The sequence below is a fragment of the Ovis aries genome, chromosome 9, assembly GCF_016772045.2.
Source record: "Ovis aries strain OAR_USU_Benz2616 breed Rambouillet chromosome 9, ARS-UI_Ramb_v3.0, whole genome shotgun sequence".
Taxonomy (NCBI): Eukaryota; Metazoa; Chordata; class Mammalia; order Artiodactyla; family Bovidae; genus Ovis; species Ovis aries.
The window spans coordinates 67,696,801-67,721,158 of NC_056062.1; the positions used below are offsets into that span (position 1 = coordinate 67,696,801).

At 44.1% G+C, this 24,358-nt stretch overlaps 1 protein-coding gene across 11 annotated transcripts in view; it reads left to right on the forward strand.

Annotated features, from left to right (window-relative positions):
* Window positions 1-24,358, forward strand: part of SYBU (syntabulin) — a 95,663-nt gene that overhangs the window by 33,426 nt on the left and 37,879 nt on the right. The window contains exon 1 of one of the 11 annotated variants that reach the window (XM_027973096.3): window positions 9,954-10,097. The exons of the other annotated variants lie outside the window; for them this stretch is intronic. Within the exon in view, the coding sequence (XP_027828897.2) occupies window positions 10,070-10,097 (28 nt within the window). The 5' untranslated portion in view covers window positions 9,954-10,069. Of the gene's footprint in view, window positions 1-9,953; window positions 10,098-24,358 lie in introns of those variants that run through there. 11 annotated transcript variants of the gene reach the window in all.

Below are 24,358 nucleotides of genomic sequence, written 5' to 3' on the forward strand. Positions count from 1 at the left end.
CATGGGATACTTCAGGCAAGAATACTGGAGTGGGTTGCCATTTCCTTCCCCAGTCTGTACAGTAAGCTCTTTGTATTTAAAACAGCCTGCACCAGGACCTATAGCTTTCTGAACTTTCAGCAGAATAAACCTGTCAGTCTCATAACTAAGAAGAGAGAAAACTCTGGACACAAGGGCCTTGGATTACTCCAAAATTTATAAAATGCAGAGAATGTGTCGTTAAACCACAAGATGATACTGCTCACCGGTTATTAAAATGTTCCACCTCCTCTGCAGCCCCAGGTGACCATCTCCCCTCAGCCTAAACTCATCTTCCACTCTTGATGTACGCTCTACTTTTTTAAAATAACTCATTAGAACCAATACCAGTTTATTAAAATAGCAAGCAATTAGTGTCTCTTACACAGATGCTCCAGGGCCCTTTAACATTAACCTGGGCCCATTTAATTTTAGGTCTGTTGTTCTAGATTCTGGAAACTGCTGTTCACCTTGGAAGGGAGTTATTGAAATGCCCCTTTGGTCGTTCAGATAAAAAACTAATAATTTTGTATGTGTGTGTGTGTGCTTAGTCACTCAGTCATGTCCAACTCTTTGCAACTCCATGGACTGTAGCCCACCAAGCTCCTCTGTCCATGGTGATTCTCCAGGCAAGAATACTGGAGTGGGTTGCCATTCCCTCCTCCAGGGATCATCCCAACCCAGGGATTGAACCCGCATCTCCTGCATTGATAGGCAGATTCTTTACCACGCAGCCAGCTGGGAAGCTCCATAGTAATGTTGGCTGTGTACCTAATGCAGAAGGAGAAGGCAACTGTGTCGTGGGAAAGGCTTAGAAAGGTAAGCTGAGCACACCCGCACTCCCCAGCAGGGCACTGTGGCACTCAGAGCATGGAAGCTTTGCCTTCTTCTAGGCAGGACTCGTGCTGGAACTTTTCGGAGGCAGTGCACCTTCTCTCATTTTGGTTTCTATCACTTAATGCCTATTCAGATTTAATTAAAAATTGCCACCAAAGAGTGAAGGAAAATAACCCGGCAGTCAGTTGGATAATGGCTTTGCCTTTTTCATGTTTTCATGAGTCAACTCAGCAGACGTTCAAGACTGTGTCTCTAGAGCCTAATACAATGTCTGTCATGACACAGGTGGGCAGTAAATCCTTCAATGAGAATGAAATGATGTTTAGTGTGGGAGGAGTATGGGAAAGATAGGCAGAGATGACCTCAGCATCATCCTTGCTCTTGGGAACCTTATCATTCAAGACAGAAAACTGTACGATAAAGCTGGGCTATAGTACAGATTAAAAGGAAGACAATGGAGGCATGCTGATAGGGACCTTTTCATAATAATTCATTTTTATTGGAATATAGTTGATTTACAATGTTGTGCTATCTTCTGCCATACATCAGAGTGAATTAGTTGCACATATACATGCTGTGGTATGCCAAGTTGCTTCAATCGTGTCCGACTCTGCAACCCTATGGACTATTCGCCACCCCCTGCCCCACCGGCTTCTCTGTCCATGGGATTCTCCAGGCAGGAATACTGGAGTGGATTGCCATGCCTTCCTCCATGATCTCCTTGACCCAGGGGTTGAACCCGCATCTCTTAGGTCTCCGGCATTGGCAGGCAGGTTCTTTACCACTGGTGCCACCTGGGAAGCCCATACATATACATATATTCTCTCTTTTTAGATTCGTTTCCCATATAGGTCATTACAGTGTACTGAGTATAGTTCCCTGTGCTGTAGAGTAGGTAGGTCCTGTTTAGTCATCTATTTTATGTGTATTAATAGTAGTGTATGGGTTTCCCAGGTGGCGTTAGTGGTAAAGAATCTGCCTGCCAATGCAGGAGACATAAGAGATGTGGGTTCCATCCCTGGGTCTGGAAGATCGCCTGGAGTAGGAAATGGCAATCAACTCCAGTATTCTTGCCTGGAGAATCCTATGGACAGAGGAGCCTGGCAGGCTACAGTCCATAGGGTCACAAAGGGAAGGACCTGACTGAAGCAGCTTAGCACACATCATGTAATAGTAGTGTATATATGACAATCCCATCACTTTTTGAGAGATCTACATTGTTAGCATTCATTCTCTCAGATGCTTATCCTGATTTTAGTCCACAGTCAGTTTTCCTGATGAGATTGTTGTCACCCAGAAAGGAAAGTTTTAATTGGATTTCTGCGCTAGAACATTAAATGATTTTCCTGGGCCGCCTTTAATGCTTGATTGTCTACTTGGGGAGCATCTTAACCCAAAGGAGAAAAAGACCCAGTATCAGTGTTCTACAAATGCAAGTCCTAAATCCTTCCTACCCAAGGCTTGTGGGAGAGCTAGGGAAACAACTACACAATTTGAACAAATAATTAGAAAAAGTGAAAGGGAGGGGGAAAAAACACCTGCTGTTTAAGGAGGTAGATCAAGAGCAAATGGTTAGGGTCACTATAATTGAAAAGAAATCCACATTTAGAAACCGAAATGTTACAGTCTACCTTGGAAAGATGTCACCGCCACCATCAGCATTCAGACTAAGTTAGTATTCCCCTGTCATCAGACACCACCCAGGCTATCGAAATCAGAAACCTGGCCAGATGAACTGTGATAACCTCACCACAGTAACAGAGGATGGGTGACTTTAAAAAGATGATTTCCCACTTTCAGAGGCATTTACTAGAAAACTCAGAAGGCACCAACTGGATTAGTGATTAATCAACACTGGTTTAAGGAGACAGAGGCTCTTTCGCACACAGGCAATGGCCCGCAGGTGTTCCCGAGCTTATCAGGGGCATCGTCCCTTTCACTTCAAAGTTAGTCCTGTCAAATAAAAGGGACAATGTACAGGGTGGGGCGCAAGCGGGGCATATGTTCTTACAATAACTTGACTACAAAGAGGAGACTCAAGAACTTAGCTCACAGTCTCCACAGATTACCCAGCTTGTGGTTTCTTGGGGGGGAAAAGTGTGAATGGATGGGTGGGGTGGGGCTGCGGGGATACCTTACTAACCACCAGACTCAGGAGTCCAGTATACCAGGCTCATAGTTTCATACCACCTTTTTAACTGTGCACTCTTCAGCTACTTGTTATCTTCGAGAAACTTTGTGTTTGGCATCTTTAGAATGGGTTATTGTGTCCATTAAACAGATTAAAGAATGTAAAATGCCCAGCGTTCCATCTGGCACAAAACAATTCCTTAGTAAATGTTAATAACAGTCATTCATTGCTCTTAAAATAGTTATCAGAGATTCCTTGCACTTTGTTTACAGGAAAATCCTTGAAACTATCACACAGAACTTATGTTTATTAAAACAAAATTCTAGCATGTCATGTTCTCCCAGTTCACATAAAACAGGAGGAGTGTTTGCTATTGGAGGACACTGGAGAGAGCGTGAGTTGACTGACAGATGATGGTTTGACAATGAGGAAAGAGAAAATATGAAAGGGAAAATACGAAAAAAGCAAACAAAAGACCACTAGCACAATGGCCTATTAACTGTTTGTAGCACTTGTGTGTGTGTGTGTGTGTCTGTGTGCTCAGTTGTATCTGACTCTTTGTGACCCCATGGGCTGTTGCCTGCCAGGCTCCTCTGTCTGTGGGATTTCCCAGGCAAGAATACTGAAGTGAGTTGCCATTCCCTACTCCAGGGAATCTTCCTGACCCCGCATCTCTTGCATCTCCTGCATTGGCAGGCACATGCTTTATCCCTAGCACCACATGAGAGGCTTCTTATAGCACTTAAGACAATAGTTAATGTTCTAGAAACAGGCTGAGTCATTGTGATGGTGCAGTTGGCAGAAAGTGATGTGTATGAAGGCAGGAAAATTCCTGAAGCATTTTGGAAATATTTTCGCAGAATGGAAAAATTAAAATTTTAGTGCTAAAAGAGATTTGGGTTATATGGAAACATTCTGCATTCTCTGGCAGGCAGTGCTTTTCTAATAGCTTATAGTTTCAATCAAAGGTCTTTCAGCAGCAAAACCCAATCTCAAATAAAGTCTTTAGTCCGTTTCAGATGCTAAACATATCTGGAAGACTATGTTAGATGTAATCATGGGCTTGCATGACTCTGAATTTTGATTAAAAATTGCTGTAGCTCATATTTATTGAGCCTTGACTGTCCCAGGCAAAATTCCAAGGACTTTACTCATTTAATCCTAGTATCAGTGTGAGAAGGGGGTATCATTGTCCCCTCTTTTACAGATGGAGAAACTGGCATAGAGAAGCTAATTCATGCAAGGTCACAGTCTGTAAATGGATTCTAAACAGTGTAGTTTTGCTTTGACTCTTAACTACCACACTGGTTGTAAGGTCCAAGTTCAAAGGAAAAATTTTAATTGTAACAGGGAAGTATGACAATTGAGAAAGATGTGCTGGTATAAGATAGGGAAAAAAAATATCAGTGGAGCCCTATAGATTATCTGATACAGTCCATATACTTATTATGCTGGCTGCTGCTAACCAAATCGATGAACCTCAATGTAACTTCAATGAAATACAGAAAATTGAACCCAGGAGGCTATTTGGATGCAGATCAGGAAAATAAACCATGAAGATGTCAACATCAAAGAATGTTAAGGTCTTCAGAGTTTTCCACTCGATCAGATCTACTTCTTTCTCTACTTGTCACAGTGTTTTATGTGCCGCCCTGTCTGTCATTAATAGTTTCATAAACAATGATCAGTAGGTTTTGTCAACTTAAACAGGAGCTTTTGCACTGACACTGAAGTGGATCTCTGAAACTTCCACTCGAGAGAAAAAATGTCCCCCCAGGAATCAGCACAGAATGTTTTATGATGAGCTGCTATATAGGCTGCCTCTTCTCCCCAGCAGAGACCAGACGGGTGGGGAAAGAAAGCTGAACTGCGATGAGGAGCCCTGGGTGTTTATCTGTATGGCAGGGTTACTTACATATTTACTCTCATGCCTTTCTCCCATCTGTGCCTTTGATGGTGCACCCAATCAATGTGATGGGGCCAAATGGTCTGCTAATGGTTTTCCCATAAGAATTAGTGAGTTATAATCCTCTTCTTCTCAGAGGTGACTGCTGTCCATATCCCAGGTCTACTGGGATTTATTGCACCTACAGTGTTATAGCTACCGATTTGAGGGCTCGCCAGATGCTTCCTAAGTGCTCTAATGTGCTGAGAACAAAGCGTTAGTGGTATCTCACACATAGCAGATATCCCAACAGACCACACACCCACCATTAAAGATGTTTATCAACTACCAGCCCAAGAGAAATAAACCTGAAAATTTCTTTTACACAAACCTATAAACTAAGAATTATAAATCATGCAGATATATGCTTTAGGCTGGGCTTCCCCCCTCACCCCCAGCTGACTAAGAAGAGTTTATTGAGGAGACTGCATTATTAATGGGCTTAATTAAGGAAACCCAGCCAGTATGGGGCTTCCCAAGTGGAGCTAGTGGTAAAGAACCCGCCTGCCAATGCAGGAGGCATAAGAGACATGGGTTCAATCCCTGGGTCGGTAAGATCCCCTGGAGAAGGGCTTGACAACCCACTCCAGTATTCTTGCCTGGAGAATCCCAGGGACAGGGGAGCCTGGAGGGTTATAGTCCATAGGGTTGCAAAGAGTCAGACACAACTGAAGCAACTTAGCACATAGCACAACCAGTATGGGGATGGCAACAGCTTGGAGCCCTTCCCCGTCGTGAAGAGGCCAGAGAAAGGTCAAGGAACCAGAACCCAGAGCCAGAGAATTCCCAGGCTGCATGTGAAGGAACCATGCACTTTGGTAGCAAAGTGTTAGCCGCTCAGTCGTGTCTGACTCTTTGCAACCTCATGGACTGTAGTCCACGGCGTGCTGCAGTCCACAGGGTCAAAAAGAGTCGGACATGACTGAGCTGAGTGACTGGACTGTTGTCTACTAGGCCCCTCTGTCCATGGGATTTCCCAGGCAAGATTACTGGAGTGGGTTGCCATGACCCCTCCAGGGAATCTTCCCGACCCAGGGATCGAACCCGGGTCTCCCGCATTGTGGGCAGATTCTTTACCATCTGAGCCACTAGGGAAACCCAGCAAAACAATGCACCTAACAAGAAAGGAGGTGGAGGGAAAAGTACCCTGACTTCTCTGTCTTCTTTGTCTGTATAATTAGGTGGGTGGCGTTTGGGTGGACTGGGCTACCGATGGAAGTTATGTGTGAACCAAACTTATGTAAGTTCGTTGGGGCAATTCAGTGAGTTATGGTCTTCTCTGCCTGAACCTGTGTCTAACAGCAGCCAAGTTTCAGCAGTAGGCAGTGTGGCTGCAGGCCGCAGTTAAGTGAGGTGAGCTTCAGGAAACTGGCCACAGTGGACTTACAATCCAAGCCATTTTGAATTCAAATCCGTTACATGGACTAGAATGTTTGTGGCTTTGCAGGAAGGTGATTTTTGTGTAGGAGCCTAGAAGACAGCAATCCTCACTCACTTCACCACCTATAAGGGTTCTGCTCAACTTTAGTTTGAATCCTGGCTGTACACTGATTGACCAGCTTTCACTCATTTACTCAACAAGTATTTACAAAGCATTTATTCTGTGCTGACACCATTGTTCCAGGCTTTCAGGACAGAGGAGGGGAAAAAACAAACAAGATGCCTGTTCTCTTGGAACCTGCCTGATATAGGGAGATGGCTGATACACAAGCAGACAGACAAGATAAGTAAGTTCAGATAGTGACACGTAAAACAAGGTAATGCTATAGCCGGTGGTGAGCATTGGGCAGGGAGTGTCTGGGAAGGTGACATTTGAGCTGAGAACTTAGTCATATTCCTTTGCACTTGCGGAGGGTTTGCGGGGACAGTGAGTGAAGCAGTGAGCTAGGAAGAAGAAAGAGTAATTGCAGGTGAAGTCTGCATCAAGCAATGGGAACCTACTGGCCAGTATTAAGAGAGACATAATTCAGTACATGGGTTTCCCAGGTGGCTCAGTGATAAAGAGTCTGCCTGCCAATGCAGGAGTCACAGGAGATGCGGGTTCGATCCCTAGGCCAGGAAAATTCCCTGGACAGAGGAGCCTGGTGGGCTACAGTCCATAGAGCAGAGTCAGACACAACTGAGCATGCTCTCAACGCAGCACAATTTAGTGCATATGTTCAAGGCCCTTTTGGTTGCTCTGTGGAGCTTGCATTATCAAGAGATGAAACTGGAAGCAGGTTAATGAAGAAGGAGGCAGTGAAAACAGAGCCAAGTATAAGAGACAGTGTGTATGAGAGAATACAAGGTCCTGCAGTTTCCTAATGAGATTAAAAACGTTTCATTTTATTTGCTAACTCGAGTAAACCTTTAGAGATGGATGAAATAGTCAATAGCTGGTAGGTTTTTTAAATTCATTTTTTAGTTAAACATATAAATGTATACTCTGTTATTTATTTAGAAGCAGGGATCTTGTTATTCATCATTAATATAAAAAAGTTATTGCCCTCCTCATCCCTGGAGCTAGTTTTCAACTCGGGTGTCTTTTCCAGTGCAAGTTATCTTCACTTCTGCCCAATTTGTTTGATACAAAACCATTTTGAATTCATATCTGGAGCTCTCATTGGACATTATTTTCGAGCCTACGAGGACTGTGAGGGTAGCTGTTAAGTTAATGTAAAAAGAGGCTCCCAAATCCAGAGGTTAAAAACTAGACAGAAGCTGATCTTCGTCATAAAACAGTCCCTAGGTGTTTGGGGGACTGAGGCTGGTAGGCAGCGTGTCAGGTCGGCTGTCCTCCAGGAAGAAGGAGGGAGAGAGGGACCAGGGGATACTCACCCAATCATTTTAGGGTCAGGGCACAGAAGTGGCACATGTCATTTCCAATTATATCCCAGGACATCTTAGTCAGCTGGGCATCTTTTATTATGGAAGAAAGAAAGAATGGGAATGGACATTGGAAGACAGCTCGAAGACCATCACAGCACCCATGGAGAGCATGGGGGCAGCTGGTTTTTCTGTTCCCCTGTAGATGCAATGTCAGTATCAGTCAATACCCAGAGCTATTCAGTTACTAAGTCCAGTTAGCAAAAAGTATGTTTTTTTTTTCCAATCTCCACAACTTAACCTTTGACTATTGCTATTTAATAGCAGAGGCAGCAGAGCGTGAGATTGTTGGATGGCATCACCGATTCAGTGGACATGAACTTGGGCAGACTCAGGGAGACAGTGAGGGACAGGGGAGACCAGGCGTGCTGCGGTCCATGGGATTGCAAAGAGTCAGACACGACTTAGCGACTGAACAACATTGCTATTTAAACTGATCTTTAAAAAAGGCTGGAAGAGTCATACCAGTCATACCACAGGAATAATTACAAAATCTGCTTTTGAATTTCTTGGCCCCCTTCATTTTAAACAATCCTGTCAGTCGACCCCTGAAGGCAGCTCAAAACAATACTGATTGAGGTCGATTCAGTCCCATGTGTCTTTTTCAAATGACACTTTTTGTTCAAAGAAGGTAATTATAAGAGAGATCTCTATAATAAGAGGCTTTGGAAAGACTTTAAAGATTCATGTTGATGTATGGCAAAACCAATACAATATTGTAAAGTAATTAACCTCCAATTAAAATAAATAAATTTATATTTAAAAAATAAAATAAAGAGCTTTCTTTTGTGTGAGGTAACTGTGGGAAGAGAGTGCCTCACCTTATATTTAGGTATTGAATAGGGTGCACCACGTCACTTGCCAAGCAGTGGGAGGCAGGGGAGTTCACCTGCCAGATAGCTTCTTTTGTAAATATGAGGAAATGGTTTCTCTTTTGTCATATGGAGGAATAATTAATACTTATCTTTCTCATGTTGCTGAGAGAATCATAAAACATGTTATGTATGTAACCGAGTACAGGCCTACCTTAGAGATTTTGTGGGTCTGGTTCCAGACCACTACAGTCCAGTGAATATTGCAATGAAGTGAGTCACATGAATTTTTTTGGTTTCCTAAAGTATATAAAAGTTTTATTTACTCTCTACTGTAGTATATGAAATGTGCAATAGCATTGGGTCTAAAAATATATACATTTAAAAATACTTATGCTATCATATGCTGATCATCATCTGACAACTCACAGTACCACATACCTTCAATTTTTTAAAAAATGCAGTATCTGCGAAACACAATAGAGCAAAACACAGTAAGGTGAGATATGCCTGTATGTGCATTCAGGAAATACTGCACAACGCTGAGAGGTCAACGTGCATGTCCTATACCTTTGCAAAAACCAGTGTCAGCGTTTGGCAAGTGTTTGTAGTTACCGTGTGTTCCTGTTCTGCAGTGTGTGCTCAGTAAATGATCATCACGGTCATTAAATGAGCAAAGTTTACAAATAGCACAACTTTAAGATATTTGAATGCTCGCTTCCCATCTTGTTTGCATTGGTCCTAGTTTATCACAGTTACCTTGTTAGTAAGAATTATTCTAATATAATAAAGGGCTTTTCTGGACGTTTGATAAACATCTTGGCTCTAAGCAAATTCCTGTTTGGAAACACTGTGCTAACAGTTGTCTCAGACAGCCAGCAGTTCCATTTTCTCCCTTCAGACCAAGGATTGTCTCCTGGTCCTCCCTCCCGGAGAGAACTGTGAAGTGCCTTGCATATTTAAATAGCTGGAAGTCAGGAAGTACACAGAAAATTTTCCTCGAAGTGTCACGTGCCTGCCATTACATGTAGGAATGTGTTGGGTTTTGATGTAATTTCTTCCTTGCTCTTTGGGATATAAAGACTCTTAAGTGTTGCTCCATAATTATCAAAGATTAGCCTTGACTGTCCTGTAGGCCTTTACCTGTTTGACAATCTGATGTTTCCTTAAATGCTTTGTATCCATTCATGAGGGCGATGGTTTCATTTGAAATGCTGCAGTCACCAGGGAGAAGCTCTTGTGCTCTCTCCTGATTGGCCAGCCTCCCCTCTGCCTCCTGTTGCTATGGTGCCCAGCAGAGTAACTTCCTTGCCCTGTACAAGTAGGAGGCTCGGTCTCCATGGATACCCCACTCTGAGACTATACTCCACGGAGAGATGAGCTGAGCTGCACATACTGTATTTCTGCACAAGACATACCCCAGCCTGTGGTGGGAGGTTGTTTGCAGAGGCAGTGTTTGCCATGAAAGTCTACGGAGCTTATCTTCTAAGTAAGTCATATTAGTCACAGTAAGTAAATAATTATATTGGATCCCAGAGGATATGTTCTTTGTGTATATGTGTGTGTCAAGTTACTTGTGGTAGGCTAAAAATGTAGTCTGGAAACAAATTTTCAATTCTGTCTGCCTTTCAGATATCCTGAATGCAGAGTCTGAAACTAAACTTTGAAAAATACACACCTACGTTGTTTTAAATACCCCTTGTCATTTGTGAATCTGCCATTTGAGGCAAAGGGGAAAAGATGGACATGGATGGTTACATTTTAGAATGCTCTCCTAACTCTTAGCCTTGCATGCTGCATTTGTAAATGCAGAGCTTGTCCTTACTCAGTGACGTGCTATGGGAATAGATGAGCGCAGGCACAATTAATGCTAATTGGCCCTGCACAAAGTGTGCAATGGGGCCTCTGTGTAGGCTGAGACTCTATGTGTTTATTATCAAGAGTGATCTTGCTTATGTGCTCATCTCTGCCAGTTCACCATGGAAATTATTCAGAGACCATCTCTAACCAGTTTTAATTTATTTTTCTCATATAGTGCTCAGGAAAAATTCAGAAACTCTTCAGGTCCATGGAATTGGGATGGGGAAGAATTTTGCGTTTATTAATGATTTGCTCTAACACTTCCACTTTATCGTACCTTCCAAGAGCATAAGGGTTGGGTTTGCAATGTTGTAAAACACATGAGTCATCTTAGAGCAATTTTCATCTGCTGGGTGAATGATTAATGCCTGCAGTGTTAAAATTAATGAGTGGAAACAAAAGACTATACGTATGGTTACCCCAACTTTAGTTCAGTAATTCTAAAATTACATTAAATTAGATCTTCAGACTGTCCACAATAGGTAGCTGGCATCTAGCAGCTCTAGGCAAAAAGCAGAATATACACTGTACTGGTGTAAGAGTGATTCATTTTTGGTTATATACAACAGTGAGCACAGAGTGTCACACTAGATTGTAAATGTCTCTTATTTTCTGTGCTCATGACTAACCATTCATGCAGAGGAGAACTGGTGTAATGTCATCTCTTCCAGCTGTTAGTCATGGCTCAATTTTAATTGCCCCAAATGGTGAAAAGTTACCACCCTTTGAGGATGTGAATGTCCTGGTGACTCCTCTGGCTCTGATTTTGTCACTGAGGTCAGGCTTTAGGTCACTGTCTTAATATTTTTATAAATATAATTTCCACTCATCAAAGGGGCAGCAGACATAAGGTTCATGATACACTCTGTAGTGATCATGGCTTTAAAGACATGGAAACAATGTTGATGACGCTTTCTGCAAAGTTTTTCACCTCATTAGTTGTGGCTCAGCTAGTAAAGAATCTGCCTGCAATGCTAGAGTCCATGGGGTTGCAAAGAGTTGGACACGACTGAGCCACTTTCACTTTCACTTTTGGTATTATGGGCTCCATTTCAGTGTGTCTGTAACAGATTCTCCCATCCATCTCGGCAAACCAGCAGAGTATGGGAATTTTTTCAGCCTCAAAATACTGGAGTTTGCTCTCTGTTTCCTCATCTATATCAGTTCAGTTCAGTCGCTCAGTTGTGTCTGACTCTTTTCGACCCCATGAACCGCAGCACACCAGGCCTCCCTGTCCCTCATCTATATAGTAAACTAATAATAATACCTATGACATAAGGTACTTTGAAAATTCAGTGACATCATCAGTAGTACATGACATATACTAAATAGTCACTGCTGTTGTATTATGATTACTGTAAGCATTGTTATCATCATTTTTACAATGGCTTTGGTTTGATTCCATTCAGCTTATCAAATTTCCTAGCAAATACTAAGAACTGAACCATGTGCTTGGTTCTTGGTTTTCTGATGGGAATTATGACATTCAATGTAATTGAAAATGTAGACAACAAAACAAAACGTGAGATGTGCAGTAGTTTTTTCTTTTCAAATGTGTGGCTTTCTGTTTTTGTCAAATGGCCGTATCTAGATCTACATAATGAAATGTTTACTAATTCATTTTGCTGCCACTAAGGGATATGTAAGAGTCCACAACAGATATGTAAGCTAAAAGGGGCTGGGCTGTAGCTAACTGTAGTTAATAGTTATACCTTGAATTAAAAATGTGACATTTAAAAACTTAGGTTCAGATTCTAAGCTCACTTCCTTTCCTGAAAAGTTTTCCATTCAGAGTGCAATAAATGACATATTTTGAATGAGAGCCGTTTCATTAAGTTGAGTTTTGGGAGTGATTGGAAAGGAAAGGAAGGGAAATGATTGATTAATCTGTATAAAAATAGGCCCCATGCTGGGGTTTTTCCTTTTGCACTAATCCTCTGTGACATCTGAACCAAAAAAAAAGAATAAAACCAATGCCATATGTGCAGAGCCTGCTGGTGCTGATTTTAAAACGCATGAAGAGTTGACCCAGATAATATTTTGCAGTTTTATTTTCATTACAATGTCATTTTCATTTTCCATTTCTTCTTTCTGGCATGTTCTCTTCCTTCCATCTGTTTGCCCTGGAAAGAACGTGGCATGTGGAATAAGGGCTATACCAATTTGCTTGAATGGAAAAAAAGGGGCGGACATTTGTAGAAGGCGATTTAATAAGAGGTCTCTAGAGGTTGGGGACCTGGGACTTGCTATCTGTCCAAGCATCGAACTAAATATATTTTGCCAAACCTAATTTCAGATGCAATATCAGGTAATGAAGCTAGAATAAGCCTTCTCTTGGAATATTTCAAGGCAAAAATCAAATCCATAGCAAATTCCACTAGCACGGCGACCTTTTATCAATATAACACTGGTCTGTGACCAACATAAGCCCCACTTTCCTTTCCCACTGTCTTTAGTCAGACAGGCACACGCTCCGATGATGCACAATTTGTCGAGCGTTTGTTAGGTGACCGGTGCTGCTGTCGTGAGTTGGGGATCACATCCTTATGTTGACATCTGAGGAGCATTCTGAGGTCTCAGTTCTGTTTGCTGAGTCCTTTTTTATCCAAGGGAGTTTACAGCAGTTTCAGAGGGAGCAGTGTTCCCTTGTCCTGTGTGGCAGCAACATTATTCAGGGAAACTGGATCTTCCCACAGTTTTGGCTTCTTGTGCTCACCCCTGTGGCTGAGATAACAGCAGGCTCTGCAAGCCTTTGCCAGGAAGATCTGATTTCTGCCCCAGCGACTGGCGAGCCTGACTGTTATTGAGAGATGGAGGCTGTGCCTGAACCTGATCCTGGGTTCCTATCTGACTTCAGTGCTTTCCCCCCGGTGTTTGCAGAGGAAGCAGAGGATCAGGCTGAGAGGTTTGGTCCTCCTTAGTGCAATTCAGTTCAGTTCAGTTCAGTCACTCAGTTGTATCCGACTCTTTGCGACCCCATGAATCGCAGTACGCCAGGCCTCCCTGTCCATCACCAACTCACGGAGTTCACTCAGACTCGCGTCCATTGAGTCAGTGATGCCATCCAGCCATCTCATCCTCTGTCGTCCCCTTCTTCTCCTGCCCCCAATCCATCCCAGCATCAGAGTCTTTTCCAATGAGTCAACTCTTCACATGAGGTGGCCAAAGTACTGGAGCTTCAGCTTTAGCATCATTCCTTCCAAAGAAATCCCAGGGCTGATCTCCTTCATGCAGTAGAGAGCAGTAGTTCAGGATCTGTGGGCAATGCCGTGGTCTCCTATATGGCCGAGCCCGGCTTACCAGGGGTGGTGGAGGGGTTTTGTCTGTGCGGAACTGGGGCCTTCTTGAGTCTGGGATGAGATTCTCCAGCTTTGCGTTTCCATCCTTTCTTTTCTCTTCTGTCTCAGTTACCACTTCACAGATGTGAACCCAGTGTGTGTATGTGTGCTAAGCTGCTTCAGTCGTGTCCGACTCTTTGCAGCCCCATGGGCTGTAGCCCGTCAGGCTCCTCTGTCCATGGGATTCTCCAGGCAACCCAGTAATGCTCCTCATTGGTTGTTTCAAAAACTCTTTATTGATGTGGCAGCCAGTGAGCCAGGCACCCAAATACAACAGTAAACCAGGGACGCCACATACGTGTGTGATGTGATGTGTTTCTGGGAAGAGTGCTGAGTCCCCTGAGTACACCAAGGAGGACCATGGAACCCAGACTTTGGGGTTCTGGGAAGGGTCTCGGGGAAGTAATGCTAGATTGACACTTATAAAGGGTAAAACTGGGTTTTTAAGTGTGAAGATACTCAGGGATCTGAATTTTACATGCCATTGCTGTTCCTTGTTATATTTTACCTGCTAAGTCATGTCTCACTCTTTTAAGACCCCTGTCGACTGTAGCCCGCCAGGCTCCTCTGTCCATGGGATTTCCCAGGCAAGAATAATGGTGTAGGTTGCCATTTCCTTCTCCAGGGAACCTTCCTGACCCAGGGCTCCAACCCAAGTCTCCTGCATTGGCAGGTGGATTCTTTACCACTGAGCCTCCAGGGAAGCCACATGTACTTCCTTTGGAGTTTTTAAAAAGTTCTTTTGTCATGCTTACCATGTTGTAGTTAACATGACTCTTTCCTCTACTAGGATGTGAGCCTCTTTAGGATGTGGACCGAGTTTTTTTCCCCTTCTTTTCTTCCTTCTTTCATTCTTTCCATCCCCTGCATTTTGTTTTTTATTTTAAATTATTTATGCTGCCTTATTTCTTTCTTTTTAAATATTATGTATTTAATATACTGCCCATAAAGAACAGACAGAACATATGTAAGCTATGCTGTACTATGCCATGCTAAGTTGCTCAGTCGTGTCAGACTCTGTGACCCCATGGACTATAGCCCACCAGGTTCCTCTGTCCATGGGATTCTCCTGGCAAGAACGCTGGAGTGGATTTCCGTCCCCTACTCCGGGGGATCTTCCCGACCTAGGAAGCCAATCCACATCTCTTACATCTCCTGTATTGGCAGGTGGGTTCTTTACCGCTAGTGCCACTTGGAAAAGCCACATATAAGCTAGAGAGAATAATAATAAAGCAGGCACTGTGACCCGCTGTCCTCTGTAAGAATTACCATACTGAAGCTGCCTAGAGGCTCTTCCAGATCCCATTCTTGGCCTTTCCCCAGAGGTAATCACTACATTGAAATGTGTGTTTTATCAATTCCTTTCATTTTAAAAATAATCTCTACCACCTTAGGTATCTGCCCCTACAAATATGTTGGAGCCCAAGGGTAAAATGTAAACATGGAGCCATTTGACTTTGTGCTCTCCCTAAGTTGCACAGGACCTAGAACTTAAGAGGTCCTCATTGGATGTTTGTGGACAGATGGACATGCCCTTCTAGAGCCTGGAAGATACCTTTGTGATGCTGTACACCAAGGAGATACTGGAATTCAGTTTTAGCCAGTTTGTTCCTTTTGAGCCTTGTAGGTTTTGTTCCTTTGGGATGCTTATGGATGTAGGTCACAGAAATGAGTCACATACTGTTTAATTGTTTGGGGAGACTTCCTACTTGGGCTTCCCTGGTGGCTCAGTGGTAAAGAATCCACCTGCTAATGCAGGAGACATGGGTTGGATCCCTGAGTCAGGAAGATTCCCTAGAGAAGGAAGTGGCAACCCACTCCAGTATTCTTGCCTGGGAAATCTCATGGACAGAGGAGCCTGGCAGGCTACAGTCCATGGGGTAGCAAAGAGTCAGACACGACTTAGCAACTAAACAACAAACAACTTCCTACTTATTCCTCTTCATTTCACTGCCATGCAAACAACTGTCCAGTGGTCCTAAAGAGGGTGGCCTTAATGTTTTTTTCATAATCTGCTTTGCCTTTCCATTCCATTGTGGCTTTTCTTAGAACAGTGTGGAATGGGGAGGAGAGAGGTGGAGAGACTAAGGAACACTGAGTACACTTGAATTAAAAGTTAACTTGCGTCGGGGGGTGGGGCAGAGGAGCCAGGCAAGCAAAGGGTTGGCCGGGGAACGCATGCTTCGTGCCAGATGTCACTTTGAGTTGAGAGCCTGGGGAAGGTTCCATTAAACAAATCCATGGAAATGCAGAGCATAATTTGTGTGCAGAGCATAATCTGATGGTGAGAGAGCTTCATTCTTCTTAAATGCCAGGCACCACACAAGAACCAGCAGAGAACATTTTCAGAGGGACATTCAAAAACATTTTGTTCAGAAGCTTGAGAGTCTCAGTAGTTTTCAGTGGGTTAAACAATGGGGTGAGGTGACCTTTGGAGCTTGCTGCTGGGAGCTCAGCTTGTTTGCAGAATGCCTGGCCTCTGCCCAGGGAGCACCCAGCTCTGAAGGCGCAGTGGGAGCATGGCATCCCCTCCCCAGAGGTGCCCGGCTCTGCTGGCCTTGATCAGGTGTCCCAGGGTGAGAGTGCAAGAGCTAGTTCACCTACCTCATACCTGCTTTCCTCCTAGCCCGTCCCTCCGTTCATCCAGATATCCTCTTTTGTGTTGCCAGGTCCTTGCTAGAAACATTTCCATGTAACTTCATTTTTCCCTCTCTCCCCGATTCTCATTTTAGTTTCTTGAACACAAGTCTGAATTTAAACAAACCCCGTGAGACCTTTCATTGCTCCATTTGCTTGCTTTTGTTCTCACACTCTGTACAGCTGCCAGGAATTGCCAGAATTTACCCAGCTTGTTTGTTTTTATTTTGTTGACATTTGTGCTTGCAAATAAAAAATATTTGCGGTAAAGATTGATTGCGTGCTCACTTGCTCAGTCATGTCTGATTCTTTGTGACCCCATGGACTATAGCCTGCCAGGCTCCTCTGTCCATGGAATTTTCCAGGGAAGAATACTGGAGTGGGTTGCCATTTCCTTCTCCAAGGGATCTTCCTGACCCAGGGATCAAACCCAGGTCTCCTGCATTGACAGGTAGATTCTTTACTACTGCACCACCTGGGAAGCCCCCTTACAGCCTACTCTCCAGAAAATATTACACAGTGGTGAAAGTAGCATTGATCTTGGAGCATGGTCAATCCATTCTAATTAGAGAATAGAATTTTTCACATAGTCCTCAGGCCATATGCAAAACATTTTTTCCTTTCATTTGGCAGAGATAATTACTGTTTTTTTTTTTTTTCCTCTCTTTGATTGTGTGGAAAACATACATATGGCCATTTCAGTTGTTCTTTTGTGTGGATAGCACTGTGGTCAAGTGTGTAACGTAAGATCAACATGAACGTGTTAGTCGCTCGGTTGTGTCCCGACTCTTTGCGATCCCATGGACTATAGCCCACCAGACTCCTCTGTCCACGTAATTCTCCAGGCAAAAATACTGGAGTGGGTTTTCATTTCCTTTTCCAGGAGATCTTCCCAACCCAGGGGTCAAACCTGGGTCTTCTGCATTGCAGGCAAATTCTTTACCATCTGAGCCACCAGGGAAGCCCAGTGTAAGATGAGGTGTCTCTTAATATTTAACTTGCTCTGTGCTTTTCCTGTTTTAAATCCTTTTATACAACTGGGGTTTTAAATGATTTTGAATCTATGCAGTTAACTTTGTGAACCTAAGAGCTATGTGGAGAGGAACTCTGCAGGCAGGGCTCTTTCCCCCTTAGATACAGCCCAGCTCTGAACTGTAATAGTCACCTGCCTGCCCTTCCCTCTTCCAGTCCCTCCTGCAGATTTCACTGCTGCAAGATCTCCATAAAACATCAGTCTGTTCATAATAAGGCCCTGTTCGAAACTCGTCATGGCTCCCTCTTGCCTTCAGAGTAAAGGTCCTTCTTGTTGTTCAGTCGCTAAGTCACGTCCAACACTCTGCAGCATGCCAGGCTTCCCTGTCCTTCACTATCTCCCAGAGTTTGCTCAAACTCATGTCCATTGAGTCAGTGATGCCATCCAACCATCTCATCCTCTGCCTCCCTCTTTCCTTTTGCCTTCAATCTTTCCCAGCATAGTCCCTTAGCATAGCTTTACATTCTTCAACTCTCTTCAACTCACCTGTGTGGCTGCATTTTCTCATCTGATCACTGCATCCCCGCCAAAGAAGGGGTTCCATATATTCTAAATATGCCCTGTGTTTTCCTTCCTCTGGGTTTCAGTTCATACCACCCCCTTCACCGAAAGTCTGCTCCCTTCTGTATCCCCAGCACTTGATCATGTTCTCCCGACTGCTCAAGGCATCTCTCCCTTGACATTGTCCCTGCCCTCTTCTGCTCACACAGCCGAGAGGATTTCTTCCTCCTCTGTGGTCCCGTAATGCCCTCTCTCTGTCTTGCACTCAGCATGTCCTCTCATCTCCTAGTTGTTTGTCTCTGAAGCTCGTCTCCTCCTGAGAAGAGCTTTGAGCCCTGGAACCACACTTCTTGTTTCCTCCCCCGAGTGCCTGTGCACAGCTCAACACACATTTGAGTTGAATGCTATCATTTTGGTCTCTAGTTCTTAGATCATTGTGAATTCTGATGACAAGGTCCCAAGCAGCGTGGACAAAGAAGAAAGCCAACTCTGGAGTCAGACTGACCAGCTCTGCTGTTACCAGCTCCGTGACTTGGGGCAAGTTCCATCACCACTCAGAAACTCAGTTTCTTCTTTTACACCTTGTATGTCTTTAGAACAAATGTCTGTAGATTCAAGAAAATATCAGAGGTAGGTGAAGCAGGCTTTTAGTACACAGCGGTTAGTAACGTTCGTGTCTGACTCTGTCATCTGTTGTATCAGTTATCCCTTAAGGTGAAGGTGAAGGTGAAGTCGCTCAGTCATGTCTAACTCTTTGCGACCCCATGGACTGTAATCTACTAGGCTTCTCCGTCCATGGGATTCTCCAGGCAAGAATACTGGAGTGGATTGCCATTTCCTTCTCCAGGGGATCTTCCCGACCCAGGGATCAAACCCCAGTCTCCCGCATTGGAGGCAGACGCTTTAACCTCTGAGCCACCAGGGAAATCTCTAGGCTGCCATCAGCACCAGGCCGTCCATGCTTTCATCTGCGTCGTTAATGAAGCATGTTAAATAGGATAAGGGCAGATACAAAGCCAGGTGACACGTTACTAGAGATTTCCCTCGAGGTTGGCAGGCAATCCATTAGTCAGCATCCTTTGGGTCCTGAACTGTGCTGTCATCCAGCCTTGTTCATAAGACTTTCCGAAGTGCTGTGACTAATTGTCTGCTGAATTCCAGGTAACCCATTTATGTGGCCGCCCCAAATCATAACTCCATCAGGAAAAGAATGAATCTTTTTTTATGACTATAGTCATATGACTTCTCTTTCTGGCTTCTATTTACCTTATGAATGGACCCTGCCTACAGTTTTACTGGAGATCAACACCAAATGTAGCAGTTTGTGATTTCCAGGATTTATCTTTTCTCGGCTTTGACAACCTCTGTACTTTTTGTTCATCACCAACCAGCTACATCTCTTCCTTTCTGATTTCCCCCAAATTGGAGGTATTTCCACAATCATATCTGTAAGTTCTTTTAGTACCTTCCTTCACTCAGTAAATATTCTTCCAAGTCTCCTCTGTCAGGTACAGTGTTTAGTTTTGGCGGATACAGTGATGAACAAGACAGAGGTCTTCCCAAACGGCATGGTTTTTGCATGCTAAATTTGGGGCTGAAAACTTGAATTTTAAGAAATTTAGGCACATGGGTAGATAGGCATGTGTGTGTACTCAGTTGCTTCAGCTGTATCTGACACTATGCAACCCTATAGACCATAGCCCACCAGGCTTCTCTGTCCATGGGATTCTCCAGGCAAGAATACTGAAGTTGGTCGCCATGCCCTCCTCCAGGGGATTTTCCCGACCCAGGGATCAAACCCACATCTCCTGCATTGCAGGTGGATTCTTTACCACTGCCACCACCTGGGAAGCCCTATTGGTAGGTAGGATTGGAAGGAATATTTATCCTAACTGTAAAGAACAACAGGCTGTCAACCCAAAATGAAAGGAGAGAAAGAGGAAGGTAACTCAGTCGAGAGCCTTTCCAGGCGCCCTTGCTGAATACTGAGTATGGAGGAACTTTCAGTGTTAGGAGATCTTTCAAGGCCACAGCAGCTAGTGTATTCAGTGCTGCATTAGACACGGGTGCAGTCATAAAGGCGCCCTCAAGGAGCTGGCAATGGGCTGGGAAATTACAGACGGTTGCAGTGCAATGAAATGAATGCTCATTAAAATTCTGGGTGGGGTGAGAGCATAAAGGAAGGGCTTCTGATCTCCTTCCTGAAGGAGTTAAAGGTTAAGGCTAAGCTGAGACCTGAAGAACAGGTAGTAGTTAGCCAGGCCCAGAGGGAAAGACAAATCATCCTTCCAGGTGGAGGGAACAGCTTTTGTGAAAACTGGGAGTCCAGAGATGGTTGTGCTGCCTTCCAGAAATGTCGATGGTTCCACCAACCGGGGTGCAGTTGTGGCAGTTGGGACGGCTTGTAGATTATGCACTGGACTTTATCTTCAGGACACGAGCACTATTAAGGGTTTCAACAGGGGAATCACCTAATGAGATTTATGCTCTGGAGCAGCCTGGAAGATGGAGTGCTCGGGGCCACGACAAGCAGCTGGATTACAGTGGGTGGTGGTGTCATAATTCTGGCAAGAAATGATCGTGGCCTGGGGTGGAGCATTCAGGATGGGAAGAAGCAGACAGATCACGGAAGTTACTACAGACAGATTCGAGTAGATGGCTGCAATCTATAGTTAAATATTGAAAGCCAGAGTCATTTACTGTAGTGGTTCTCAGACTTTAGCGTGCATAAAAGAGCGCCTGGGCATTTGTAAAAATGTGTGTTACGGGAATGACTTGGGGAAATGTCAGTGGGCAGATTCGGGATGTGAGTCAAGAATCTGTGTTTTCAGCAAGTGTCCAGGTGACACTGATGCAGACTGGCCTCAGACCACACTATCAAAAGCCCCTCTCTATGAGAGGTTTTAAACTGGCAATCTCTTAAGCGTATCCATGATAGTTAACTTCTCACTTAAGAATGAAGTGTCAATCCTATTTTTAAAATTTTATGCATTTAATTATTTATTTTTGGCTGTGCTGGGCCTTACTTGCCGCACCGGCTTTTTCTCTGGTTGCCGTGAGCAGGCCTCTCATTGTGGGGGCTTCTCTTGTGGAGCACAGGCTCTAGGGTGCTGGGGCTTCAGTAGTTGTGGCCCTTTGAGTTACTGCAGTCCCGGGCACTAAAGCACCATAGTTGTGGCGCACAGGCTCAGCTGCTCTGCGGCATGTGGGATCTTCCTGAATCAAGGCTGGAACCCGTGTCTCCTGCATTGGCAGGCAGGTGCTTTACCACTGCACCATCAGGGAAGCCCCAGTCCTATTATTTTTGTTGAGAATAGGTGAATGGCTCAGCTTGATGAGTTTAGGTGCTAAAAAAATTTTAAAAGAGCTGTCTCCTGGCTAGTGTGGTCTGTGTTCACTAATTGTTTGCTCTCTGGTAAGGGATGCAGGACTTCCCAGGTGGCTCGGTGGTAAGGAATCCGCCTGCAATGCAGGAGACGCGGGTTTGACCCCTGAGTTGGGAAGATCCCCAGAGGAGCAAATGGCAACCCACTTCGTTATTCTTGCCTGGGAAATCCCATGGACAGAGGAGCGTGGTGGGCTACAGTTCGTGGAGTCGCAGAGCCAGACATGATTTAGTGACTAAAACAAGGGAGGCAGAACAGAGGGTGATAATCTTATTAAGACTCCTACAGCAGATGGTTTGTAAATGAATTTTCAAAGGTTTCAGCAAGCTCTTTGCTTGAGCAAGCCAGCAACCACTTATGAGGAAAATAAAATCTCCCAGCTCTTAGTGCAGGTGTGCATGCTTAGTGTTCGGGGCATATTTTGATGCGTATTATTGTGGTATTTCTCACGGTTAAATGTCCACCTTCAAATCCCAGCTTCACTATATATAAGCTGTGTAATCTTGAGCAAGTTACCTGTTCTCTCCTTCTGTCATCTGTAAAATGGGAGTAAAATTGTACCTGTCTCATAGACTTGATATGTATTAAATGAGAATACGTGTACAGCACATTGACAGCGTGTGAACATAATAAGCCATTTCTAATCATTACTGAGATCTGTAATAAACTCATCACTTGAATTAGAGTTTCATCATGTAATAAAGTCTTCACCTTCTTATTTAAGTCATGGTGCTTTAGAAAAACACATTTATGGAGTCCCTATGCAAGAATGCTTTGAGAAACTTAATATTTAGCAACACATACCAAACATGGGGTTAAGTCAGCCAATAAGTAATAATGCTGAATACTAATACATGAATAGTAATATTAATGCACTTATCACAGTCCCCATTATGTCACTGAACCCTTACAACAGTCCCATACAACCAGCATGGGATCCCTTTTTAGAGTGAGGAAACTGAGTTGTAAAGAGATTAATCAATCACCAAGGTCACTCATTGGAAAAGACTCTGATCCTGGGAGGGATTAGGGGCAGGAGGAGAAGGGGACGACAGAGGATGAGATGGCTGGATGGCATCACGGACTCGATGGACGTGAGTCTGAATGAACTCCGGGAGTTGGTGATAGACAGGGAGGCCTGGCGTGCTGCGATTCACGGGGTCACAAAGAGTCGGACACGACTAAGCGACTGAACTGAACTGAACTGAACTGAAGGTCACACTGGCATTAAATGAAAGATCAGATATCTTCTCTCAGAACCCACCAATGCTAGACTCTGCTTTTAACCACAGATATTAAATACGTACTATCAGTTACATGAAGCACAGTTAGTAACACTCAGTATTATGCCAAGTAAACTCAGAAATTGACTCATTTTGAGTGTGAAATATGTAAGAAGTTTTTCCCAAAATGTATGCTGTGGTGTGTAGCTCTATTTCAAATCAGAGGCAAGCCTGCTGCTCTGTTTCTCAGAGGCAGCCGTCCAGGAAGCTGATACATGTGATCTCAGCCAGAGCGTGTGTTAGAATGATTCCCAAGTTTAGTGTTCAGAGACCTGAAGGGCTTGTTAAAATACGGGCTTCCCAGGTGGCTCAGCAGGTTAAGAGTGCCTGCAATGGAAAAGACACAGGAGACATGGGTTCGATCCCTGGGTCGGGAAGATCCCTGGGAGGAGGGCACAGCAACCCCCTCCAGTATTCTTACCTGGAGAATCCCATGAACAGTGGAGCCTGGTTGGCTATGGTCCATGCGGTCACAAAGAGTTGGACACGACTGAAGCAACTGAGCATGCACCCCTGCCTCTGAGCTGCTGACTCTGTAGGTCTGGGGTGGGGCCTGAGAATCTGCATGCCTGATGAGTTCCCAGGTGATGCTGCTGCTGCTGGTTTGGAACCACACTGTGAAAACCACTGTCTAAGAGGAATGGGCAGACGGTTGGTGACTTTAGGGGCAGACGATCGTTTAAAGTCTACCCTATAATCACCAGACCTGTTTCACCAACCTAATTATTTAAATTCACCAAGATGTTCTGAAGCAACAGAATGTCAGCTCTAGCATGTAGATGCTTAGATGGAAATCAGAAGATGATTATCTTTACTTCGGTTTTAACATTTCTAGAGCAGGGTAGTTGCTTTCTAATGTAGAGACTTTTATATAGTAGCTCTCCCTTCTCTAAAGCAGTGGGGCCTGATTTAAGACTCAGCTATGCATTCAGATGGAGAAGGAAATGGCAACCCACTCCAGTACTCTTTCCTGGACAATCCCATGAACAGAGGAGCCTGGTAGGCTACAGTCCATGGGGTCTCAAAGAGGCGGACACGATTGAAAGACATCACTTCACTTACATATTCAGAACTTCACCTGTGATGCAAACCCAGCGTTTTGTCTTAAAACTAGGTACTTAACTATTAATAAGTTCTGGGCTGTGTTAAGCCATTACATGTCCCCCTCCTCTGCCCTTTGAGGGGCAAGGGCTTTCTCCCTCCATGAGGTTGTATGCACAGTCCAGTAAACTCCGGGTTGGTTTCTCACATTCATGGACTGGTCTCGTTGTCTAAGTTAAAGGGCGAGGTCATGGAGAGACCTAAGCTAAACCCAGTAGGACATCAGGTGATTCTTGAGATTTTAGGGTTACTCATCAGAATGATGCTAGAAAGGATCACCTTGGGCATGTTGGATCCTAAAACTGGGACAGGGTAAAGCAGAGTTTATGTTTAACTCTTGATTCTTCATAACAATGAGAGGGAAGAGGCATAATGACAAACGTGTAAGCACAAGTGACCCACAGAGCATTTTCTTTTGTCCGTGGAATATATAACATAGAAGTAGATTTACTGAGTTGATAGTTTTCTTTGGAGGATTGGAGCCTCTGGAAATGCAAGTGGATGCTTTATCAGAATGGAAAACCTAGCTAGAGGAGTAGCTGGAATTAACCGAACTAATTTTCTCATCATCAGAAGAATTAAGACCTGAATGATGGAGTAAGTCATACAGC